The 9,784-nt window shown below is 50.1% G+C and overlaps 5 protein-coding genes across 5 annotated transcripts; 2 read left to right on the top strand and 3 right to left on the bottom strand.

Annotated features, from left to right (window-relative positions):
- Window positions 1-822, top strand: LOC130314431 (histone H4). Its single transcript, XM_056552721.1, has one exon. The coding sequence runs from the start codon at window positions 226-228 to the stop codon at window positions 535-537; it is 312 nt and encodes a 103-aa protein (XP_056408696.1). The 5' UTR covers window positions 1-225; the 3' UTR covers window positions 538-822.
- Window positions 823-1,975: 1,153 nt separating this feature from the next.
- LOC130314437 (histone H2A type 1) lies at window positions 1,976-2,514 on the bottom strand. The gene has a single exon (XM_056552726.1). It carries the CDS (start codon window positions 2,366-2,368, stop codon window positions 1,976-1,978), a length of 393 nt encoding a protein of 130 aa, XP_056408701.1. The 5' UTR covers window positions 2,369-2,514.
- Window positions 2,515-2,656: 142 nt separating this feature from the next.
- Window positions 2,657-3,164, top strand: LOC130314438 (histone H2B 1.1). Its single transcript, XM_056552727.1, has one exon. The coding sequence runs from the start codon at window positions 2,709-2,711 to the stop codon at window positions 3,087-3,089; it is 381 nt and encodes a 126-aa protein (XP_056408702.1). The 5' UTR covers window positions 2,657-2,708; the 3' UTR covers window positions 3,090-3,164.
- Window positions 3,165-4,811: 1,647 nt separating this feature from the next.
- Window positions 4,812-5,289, bottom strand: LOC130314436 (histone H3). The gene has a single exon (XM_056552725.1). The coding sequence runs from the start codon at window positions 5,281-5,283 to the stop codon at window positions 4,873-4,875; it is 411 nt and encodes a 136-aa protein (XP_056408700.1). The 5' UTR covers window positions 5,284-5,289; the 3' UTR covers window positions 4,812-4,872.
- Window positions 5,290-6,439: 1,150 nt separating this feature from the next.
- Window positions 6,440-7,273, bottom strand: LOC130314435 (histone H1B-like). Its single transcript, XM_056552724.1, has one exon. The coding sequence runs from the start codon at window positions 7,247-7,249 to the stop codon at window positions 6,587-6,589; it is 663 nt and encodes a 220-aa protein (XP_056408699.1). The 5' UTR covers window positions 7,250-7,273; the 3' UTR covers window positions 6,440-6,586.
- Between the last annotated feature and the right edge of the window lie 2,511 nt (window positions 7,274-9,784).

The following is a 9,784-nucleotide window of genomic DNA, read 5'->3' as shown; positions in this document are numbered from 1 at the left end:
CCCAGAGCGGAGAATTACAGGGTGAGCGGGAAATTCAAAACCATCAACGATTCTGTGTTCAGCCAATCAAAAGAAAAGGGGGAGGGGCCGGAAATGTAAATTCAGTTAAAGGAAACGCCCATGAGGACGTTATCTTGTTACAGTTCTCCTTCTGGTCCGCTTATGTGCTATATAAACTAGGACGCCGCGCCTCAGACTTTGTTCATTCTATTGTCTACCAACAGGATGTCAGGACGCGGCAAAGGAGGGAAAGGTCTCGGTAAGGGCGGAGCCAAGCGGCACAGGAAGGTGCTCCGGGATAACATCCAGGGCATCACCAAGCCTGCTATCCGCCGTCTAGCTCGCAGGGGAGGTGTGAAGCGCATCTCCGGCCTCATCTATGAAGAGACTCGCGGTGTCCTGAAGGTTTTCCTGGAGAACGTCATCCGTGACGCCGTCACCTACACCGAGCACGCCAAGAGGAAGACCGTCACCGCTATGGACGTGGTGTACGCCCTCAAGCGCCAGGGCCGCACTCTCTACGGCTTCGGAGGTTAATTCTGCTTCTACTCTGCTCCATCTCATCAACCCAAAGGCTCTTGTCAGAGCCGCCCACATGTTCTATGGAAAGGCTAGAATTACTTGTAACTTGAGCGATCGGTGTTGTGCTCTGGAGGCTGCGGTGTTTGTTCTTCCCAATTCTGCCTTAATCTCCGCACTTGATCAGTCTGTCGGTGTTTCCTGCTCCTTCACTATCTGCTCCGGGAGATCTCCCCTGAATGTTCTGACTACTGCACTCATCCACCGTGATTATCATTACTCTCACAATCTACATCATTCCTCTCCTCCATATTACATTACTTCCCTTCCTAAAGAGTCCGTGTTATAGAAGATGCAGATCTCCTGATAATATCCGGGTAAGAATTATCTATGTCTCACTATCCGGATAGATGTGCCTTCACTCTATAACACCTTTAGGTTAATGGAGCTGTTCACACCGAACTAAATTGCATTTATTTATTTATATTCCGCCTGTTCTCATAAGCAGGATCCCTGGATTGTTTTCTGCAGTTAACCCTCTCAGTGCTGAGTTCAGTTACTATAGTGATGTAGATCGTGTCCTCTGCAGTGTAATGCGCCTGTGTGATCGGTGCTGCTGGCTTCAGTCTCACGACACCTGTGACCGTAATTGGTACAAAGAGGGCAATGAAGGGTTAACTCTAGGCGGAGTTATAGACACGAATGTTCGCTCATTGGTTGATCACCGCAGTTGACTATTTTGAAATTCCCGCTCTTCTTCTGGTCGTTTCTCCCTTTGTCTCGTCCTCTTCCCTGTACACGTGACTACATTCCTCTGGTTTCTGTAAATAGGAAGAAAAAGGCGGCGGAGGGGAAACCTTTTAGGGGCCGATCAGGGGGATTCTAGTGAGGCTGATGCGGTAGAAGGAGAGAGGACACTATGTCCGGGTTTTCCCTGCAGAGTATATAGTGGAGCCGCGTCCCTGTCCTATTCCAGACCCGAGACAGCGGGAGGGTGATCAGTGTGCGGTTATCTACACCAGACTTTTACTTATCTTTGCAAATTAATTATAGTCATGAATTATAACCAACGGCAGCTGTGCGAGCATTGCGCATAGGATTAGAATCTTTATTGGTGGCATACACACAGTACGCGATCCGGAGCATACAACGATGTTTAATTACGTTTATTTTCTGTAATATTCAGACATTCAGTGTAACAAAGCAGCAGCCGCCGCCCTCTAGTGTCTCGTTCGTTACATTGTTACAACTAACAGGATTGTTACTTTTTATAAAAGCTCAGAATAACTTCACCGATGTCTGTTTTACTTGTTACCCCCCCCCCCCCCCCCTAACCGACCAGTAAGTGCAGATCCCTATCACACCCGAGATCAGCGGTGCCAGCTCTGTAGTAGACAATGTGGGCGGCTCTTAGAAGAGCCTTTGGTGTTCAGGATGGGTCTGGGGTAAGCGGCGATCACTTGCTCTTGGCCGCTTTGCTGCTCTCAGTCTTCTTGGGCAGCAGCACGGCCTGGATGTTGGGCAGGACGCCTCCCTGGGCAATGGTCACCCCACCCAGCAGCTTGTTCAGCTCCTCGTCATTGCGCACGGCAAGCTGCAGGTGACGGGGGATGATGCGGGTCTTCTTGTTGTCCCGGGCGGCATTACCAGCCAATTCCAGGATCTCAGCGGTTAAATACTCCAGCACAGCGGCCAGGTAGACCGGAGCACCGGCGCCAACCCTCTCGGCGTAGTTCCCTTTGCGGAGAAGCCTATGTACACGACCGACGGGGAACTGGAGCCCTGCCCGGGATGAGCGGGTCTTTGCCTTAGCCCGAACCTTTCCTCCTTGTTTGCCGCGTCCAGACATAATGAAAAGTAAAACCTAAAACGCTCAAAAGAAGCCTCTCTGTGATGTAACCGTAATTTCCTTTCTGCTGCTTTTTATAGGTTCCTGCTCCGCCCTCCGGCTCCTGTGATTGGGTATATTTGAATCCAGCCAATTGTGACGAGAATTAAAGAGACACCAATAAACTGCACTGGGCGGGGCTTATGACACTCCCACAGGTCACATGATTTGCTCCTCCAGTAGAACAGCGAGCAGACAGCATTTCTCATTTGCATGGGCTGCCTATAAATACGGCTGCGGTGGGAGGAGGAAGCATCATTATTCTCTCTGTTCTAGTGAAGAAGTATTGTGACTGATCATCATGCCTGATCCCGCCAAGTCTGCACCAGCGCCCAAGAAAGGCTCCAAGAAAGCCGTGACCAAGACTCAGAAGAAGGACGGCAAGAAGCGTAGGAAGACCAGGAAGGAAAGCTATGCCATCTACGTGTACAAGGTGCTCAAGCAGGTCCACCCTGACACCGGCATCTCCTCCAAGGCCATGGGCATCATGAACTCCTTTGTGAATGATATCTTCGAGCGCATAGCAGGGGAAGCCTCCCGCCTGGCTCACTACAACAAGCGCTCCACCATCACCTCCCGGGAGATCCAGACCGCCGTGCGCCTGCTGCTGCCTGGAGAGCTGGCCAAGCACGCCGTGTCCGAGGGCACCAAGGCCGTCACCAAGTACACCAGCGCCAAGTAACCTGCTCCGCCTCCTGCTGTCACCCCAAAGGCTCTTCTAAGAGCCACCCACATTGTCTATAATAGAGCTGGAGCTTCTCCTGTCTGTATTCCCCGTATTCTCTTCTGTATATGTGGCCGCTATTCTGTCAGTACAGTCTATTGATACTATATATATTCTGCTCCGGGATCGGGTGAGATCAGAGCGGCGGCTGCGGTTCTCACTGACTGCAGGGTGTATATTTTCCTGTGGTGGAGCGGGGGGGGGGGGCGCTGTAGATCAGTTCTCTATAGTTTCCCTTTTGACATTTGGTCAGTGTAACTAAGTCTCATCCACCCGAAGTCCCCGATTATCCCTCCTATACTCCCCATGGTCTGTACATAACCGGTGCAATGAATAACACTGTTTCTGTAGAGGAATGTGATCCTCCGCACAGGGCCGGTTTTCTGCTTTATAGCCCTCACTTCATCCCCGCTCCCTCTCAGGTCAGGACCGCGGAACAGAATTCCCGTCCTCCTATCTCACAGCTTTATCTTTGCTGTGACACCAGAATAAGTTTAGTCCGCACATTCTTCTCTACGATCTCAAAAAATGTTCATCTGTGCGAAAGTGATAAACAAGGAGGATGAGGGTAGTAGTCAGCCACAGGATCAGCCTCTACATCTCGGGGAGATCTCTCCATTGTTATCGGGTCTGGAGGAAGCGGGAAATTAAAATCCCGAACGTCCTGTGATCAGCCAATGAGCATTAGGCATCGGACGGGACCGCGCACACCGCTCATTGTTAACCCTTTAGCGTTAATTTGCACTACAATAATGACGCAGTCCCACAATGCACAGCAGGGAGGACACCACAGTATTAAGGATAATGCCAGTTTCCTCCATCAGAATCAGTATCTCAAAGTCAGGGACCGGATCATTACTGATCTCTATTAGCAGTATATTCAAACGATCAAGCGTTAACATTTATTATTGATCAGCAGATATTAGAATGTAATCCTTTACAGAATTAGTTGATCGCAAAAGAAACAGAAAACCACAACATTAACGGGAACCTGATATCTAGTAATGTGATTGCAGTAAACTGACAGTAGATGTCGCTGTTGCACAATGAACGGAATACAGGACTGAACGCTCCCTTAGCCCAGATTCTATATATTGATGACTTTATGATAAAGCCCCAGGTGTAGGGGTTGTGTGCACAGCAGAGGCTCTTCTGGCCCCCGAGGCTTGGGATTGTACAGATGCATATAATGGGGGAGCGATGGATACAAGGGAATCATTCCTCCGCTCTCTATGCTCAGCAGTTGTATCATTACCTGGATATTACAGCCGCTGTGTAATGCGGGGAGCGATCATCAGTGAGGATGATGGGGCTGATGGTCTATTACATTACAGCCTGGACAGTGAGATGTTCTGTCCGTGAGAAGGGTGCAGGCAGCCGGCATATTAACCGATAACAGGACCGAGTGAACATAAATCCCCTAACAGACCATCTCCAATTATAGGAACACATGGCCGGGGAAGGCGGCACTAGGACCCAGCGCACGATTAATCTAATTTTCACTTTCAGCGCTTCATATTTCTTCTACCGATCAGGGTCACAGTATAACCCGTAACACATGGAAGCGGCCGCTGGCACAGTACAGGGCAAACTACAGAGAACAAGGCCGGGATTATATTGAAGAGCTCAGCCAGACAATCTGGACAGAAAAACATAAAAAGATGATGATATCAGCTCATTTTATGGAGAACTTGGTGGCTCTGAAAAGAGCCTTTGTGTTGTATGCGGGTCCCGGGCAGATCTAAGCTCGCTCCCCACGGATCCTGCGGGCCAGCTGGATGTCTTTGGGCATGATGGTGACCCTCTTGGCGTGGATGGCGCACAGATTGGTGTCCTCAAAGAGTCCCACCAGGTAAGCCTCGCTGGCCTCCTGCAGGGCCATGACCGCCGAGCTCTGGAAGCGAAGATCGGTCTTGAAGTCCTGGGCGATCTCTCTCACCAGGCGCTGGAAGGGGAGCTTCCGGATCAGCAGCTCGGTGGACTTCTGGTAGCGGCGGATCTCACGGAGAGCCACTGTACCTGGACGGTAGCGGTGAGGCTTCTTCACCCCACCAGTGGCGGGAGCGCTCTTCCTGGCGGCCTTGGTAGCCAGCTGCTTGCGGGGAGCTTTCCCTCCGGTGGATTTACGAGCGGTCTGCTTGGTCCTGGCCATGATCCTCTGTACACGTACACAGTGGAGAAGTGATGGGAAGAGATCGCAGAGCAGAATATTTATACTCCTGGTCTCATCACCATTGGCTCATGTTAACCACACCCCTTCATCCCATTGGCTGATTCATACAAACTAGAGCCCGCCGAAACACTTGAGACATCTGTGATGGATCTTTGTTCTGAAGCGGCGGGGCCCATCCTCAGCGATGATAGCGCCCCCCATGTATGACACGATGCCGGGTCTCGGGCGTTCACACTGATTCCCCGCTCCTCGGATACAGACTCTTTTATGCCTACAATTCCTCGGAGCTCTATCTGCTTCACTATTTCCAATCTCTATATATATTTACATGGGGCAGTACAGTAGAGCGCCCCCATGATCGAACAAAATGCCCAGTAATTCTCTGTATGGGTTAGTAACTTCATATGTGCACAACCTATTAAGTAGAGTAGATGGTTAAAATTACCACAATGTTTCTGGTTAATCAATATTAATAATTTCCAATAAATATTTTCTATTAGTCACTGCACGAAATTCTTACAGTTTCAGGATATACAAATCAGTTGCAGTGAGTGTTACAATAGCGACACCTGGTGGTGAGAGCTTTGTATTCTAACCTTTGCATGTTGCCAAATTGTAACAAGTATTTACATTTCCTCAAGAACTGACACAAATTGTTACAGAGGCGCAAACAGATACAACTAGATGTTATATGAACACCACGATACCAGTTTCTCTAATATGGAGAATTATAGTCAAGCCGGGAGCTTGTGTCTCTTGTTGAGGATCTAGGACAAAGGCATATGCATTGTAAACTTTATTTATATATATATATATGTATATATAAATTATATATACATATACACACACACACACACACACACACTTCCCATCCACTCCAATTTGTTTTATACTACAGTGTGTTAGGGTATTTAATAAAAGCTAAATTTTAAATTAGTGGGTCAAAAGGTTTTCGGGTAAAATCAATGGAGTTAGAGGTCAAAGTGTCTCCTAATGATATGTATGATTGGCAATGCGCCCCAAGACTTCTGTAAACCCTCGGCCTCCTCCCCTTACATCCTGGGCTCTAATCCCTCAGTATATCTGCGCTCCTGTCCTGTTCTGCCCCAGTAAACCCCAACAGGATTCCCCAAATACACCATACTATGATGGCGCTTCCTTCTCTTCAGGATCTCTGCTGTCTGGAGAAAAATACACGGGCGGTGATTACACAGCTCTGGTGGGAGGAGGTGGTGGCTCTGAAAAGAGCCTTTGAGGGATAAGTACAGGACGAGGCTCCCGATTATTTCTTAGCCGCGCTCTTCTTGGCTTTAGTCACCTTCTTTGCCGGGCTTTTGGCAGCTTTGGGTTTGGCCGCCTTCTTAGCAGGGCTCTTGGCAGCTTTGGGTTTGGCCGCCTTCTTAGCCGGGCTCTTGGTCACCTTCTTGGGGGCAGCCTTCGGCTTCTTTGGGCTCTTGGCCGCTGCAGGCTTCTTTGCTTTCTTCGGGCTCTTGGCCGCGCTCGGAGCCTTCTTTGGCTTCTTAGGGGATTTGGTTGCTTTCTTAGCTGCTGCAGGTTTCTTGGCCGCAGCCGCCGGCTTCTTCTTGGCCTCCTTGTCCTTAGTCTCCTGCTGCTTCTTGTTGATCTTGAAGGATCCGGAGGCGCCGCTGCCTTTCACCTGGAGCAGGGTTCCCTTGGTCACCAGCCCCTTGATGGCCAGCTTCAGGCGGCCGTTGTTTCGGTCTACATCGTATCCTCCGGCAGCCAGAGCCTTCTTCAGGGCGGCCAGAGACACCCCACTGCGCTCCTTAGAGGCGGACACGGCTTTAACGAGCAGCTCGGACACGCTGGGACCGGAGGGTTTGTGGCTTTTCTTAGCGCCCCCTGCGGCTGATTTCTTCGGCTGCTTCTTGGACTTGGCGGCCGGTTCGGCGGGAGGAGCAGCGGCTGGTGCGGTTTCTGCCATAGTTTGTCGCTGACGTCTATAGGAAACAATACTGCGGAAGAGAAATATAGATTGCGGAGCTGCTGGCGACTCTTATATATTCAGCGGCTTCGCTCTGATTGGCTGCTGTGCTTCCATATTCCTGAGCTGTTATTGGCTGACGCAGAGCACAGGCCCCGCCCCATCCCGTCTGATCCCTGGTGAAGCTTCTCTCCCCTCTTGTGCTTCCCTGCCCGGGATAAGAGCCCCATACCGGCAAGAACCGGACAGGAGAGCTCGTTGTCTCCATTACTTCCTCCTCCCCATAACCCCACTTATCGGTTTATAACCGTCACTGGCCGAGGTGCCGGGAAGGGGCCGGGAGGAGGCCCCGGGATCTCCGTCACAGTCTTCCCGATCTGCTCATCACTGTGTATCCGGGAATATAAATCTGCTGCTGGGGATCGTTCCTTCTATTCCCGGCACCGGTCACCATCACACGGATCTTTACTACAACATCTACCGTCCAGGAAGCTGATTGCACGATGCGGAGACGGCCTGGAGCTGCTGAGAGCCCCGGAGGGTAACACAGGCGGCGCCTCCGCTCACTGCCAGCTCCCTGTAATATAATGTAATATATATGTCCCGTATATAAATATCCACATAACCCTGTGTGCACGGAGGTATAGAAGAATGGAAAAGTGCAGGTTCCTGTCACTTTACTGACCCGGAGATGATAGGGGGAGTTGTCCACAAGTAGAAGTGATGACTGTTCTCTCCTTCAGCTTCCTGACAGCTGTATGACCCCTAACACCCCCAGATGTCTCCTCGTGTCTGCAGAGAGCACAAGGAGGATGAAGGCGAAGGAGGAGTCCCCTCTATGGAGGATGGAGGAGAGGAGAAGGAGCCCCCTCTATGGAGGATGGAGGAGAGGAGAAGGAGACCCCTTTATGGAGGAGAGGAGAAGGAGCCCCCTCTATGGAGGAGAGGAGAAGTAGCCCCCTCTATGGAGGATGCAGGAGAGGAGAAGGTTTTGGATAAAGAGCTGGGGTTCCTACCCCTGGGGATATTCTCTCACATCCCGGCTGTGCAGGAGATCAGGGGAGATTTATAGAGTCTCCAAGATCCTGATCTACTTGTGGTTATTGTCTTTATCCCCGGCGGGTGTTGGATCTACCGGGCAGGAGCTGTCACAGCTGATCGGGCTCCGGGGAGTGTTCGGTCGGTAAGAGAGGAGGAAGATGCCGCAGGTATAAGATATCATCCGACTGAAGCTCTGGGTGTGGAAATGGTGGGGTCGGCGGGTGATCTCCGGGCTGCTCAGCGGTGAGAAGAGAGCGGGAGAAAGGAGACAGGGATAGCGGGAACCGGCGAGGACAGCGGAGGGAGCGGAGAGCAGTGAGGGGGTCAGAGGGGCTGAAGATGAAGAATAAGGGAAGAGAACAAAGGAGAAGATTCTGAGAAGGAAAGTAATAATCCTGATCCAGATACAAGACGATCCGGATTTTCTGTAGGATCCTTCACAGACTGTATTGTATCCGCAGATCCCTCGTCTATTCAGTGATGATCTCTGGGATCTATTGTGATTATTGTCCCCCTAGATCTCCATTATAAGAATTACTTGTACATTATCCGTATAACATCAGGCTCTATTGGGGATCTCCCTTCCTATTTATTTCTCCATAAATATAAATATCCAGAAATGTAATGCACGTTTGAGAATATTTGGGGGGAGTTAAATCTCCCAATCATTCCTGTTCGCATGGTTCACAAATAATTCATTTTTTTCTCTCTAAATAAAGAAAAAAAAGTATCAATAAACCTTTTATATAAAATAGTGTTCCTGTTAAAAGTCCACATGATGTGAGAGAGACAGGTTTGTGTGAGGAGGGGGCCGCTGGAGGCAACAGGAGTCTGTATCTCCCGCATTGTCCTTTATTTCACCCGCAGGAAATAGCCGAAGGGAAATGGATAAAATCTCTCCTGGACGGGGGAGCAGAGGCGGTGGTTGTGTAATGTGCATCCATTGTGGGGTCAGCCCCAAACCTAAGGACCCCCCGCGGGACATCATACTGTATGCGGCTCCAGACCTCCCCTTATACCGCTCATGTACTCACCGCAGAGAGAGAAAAGAGTCCTGTAATGTATGCAGGAGTGGAGCGGGCATTATACCGGGATGTGCCACTTATAAGGCAGCGATGTCTTCTAGAAATGTTTATTACTAATGTTATTCTGCTGGTTTATGTGTCACCTACTATCATGAAGCTGAGAACTATTTGCTGCCTCTTCCCCATTCCCATGTTCCCCTACTTCCAGCATCTTCAGTCATTGATAGCTCTACACCTAAGTGCCCTTACCCAGGTGGGCACACATACTTGAGGGTCCCGGTTTAGGCCCATGGGCTCCTATCAGCTCTCAGCCCCAGGCGCTCACAAGTGGGTTAAAAGAAAAAAACTAAACACATTTTTTTGTTTTTGTTTGTTTAATAGGAAACAGATTGGTTCAGCTCACTCCCACTGCCCGCAGCGACCGGATTGGTGTGGGCTTCACCTTCAATACAGGAATGCAGAAGAGGAG

Source organism: Hyla sarda, unplaced genomic scaffold, assembly GCF_029499605.1.
Source record: "Hyla sarda isolate aHylSar1 unplaced genomic scaffold, aHylSar1.hap1 scaffold_1821, whole genome shotgun sequence".
NCBI lineage: Eukaryota > Metazoa > Chordata > Amphibia > Anura > Hylidae > Hyla > Hyla sarda.
Note: the sequence above shows the minus strand (reverse complement) of the source record. Positions and strands in the feature narration are given on the sequence as shown.

Excerpts from the sequence above, each read along its gene's own strand:
- LOC130314431 (XM_056552721.1), top strand. The coding sequence starts at position 226 with ATGTCAGGACGCGGCAAAGGAGGGAAAGGTCTCGGTAAGGGCGGAGCC.
- LOC130314437 (XM_056552726.1), bottom strand. The coding sequence starts at position 2,368 with ATGTCTGGACGCGGCAAACAAGGAGGAAAGGTTCGGGCTAAGGCAAAG.
- LOC130314438 (XM_056552727.1), top strand. The coding sequence starts at position 2,709 with ATGCCTGATCCCGCCAAGTCTGCACCAGCGCCCAAGAAAGGCTCCAAG.
- LOC130314436 (XM_056552725.1), bottom strand. The coding sequence starts at position 5,283 with ATGGCCAGGACCAAGCAGACCGCTCGTAAATCCACCGGAGGGAAAGCT.
- LOC130314435 (XM_056552724.1), bottom strand. The coding sequence starts at position 7,249 with ATGGCAGAAACCGCACCAGCCGCTGCTCCTCCCGCCGAACCGGCCGCC.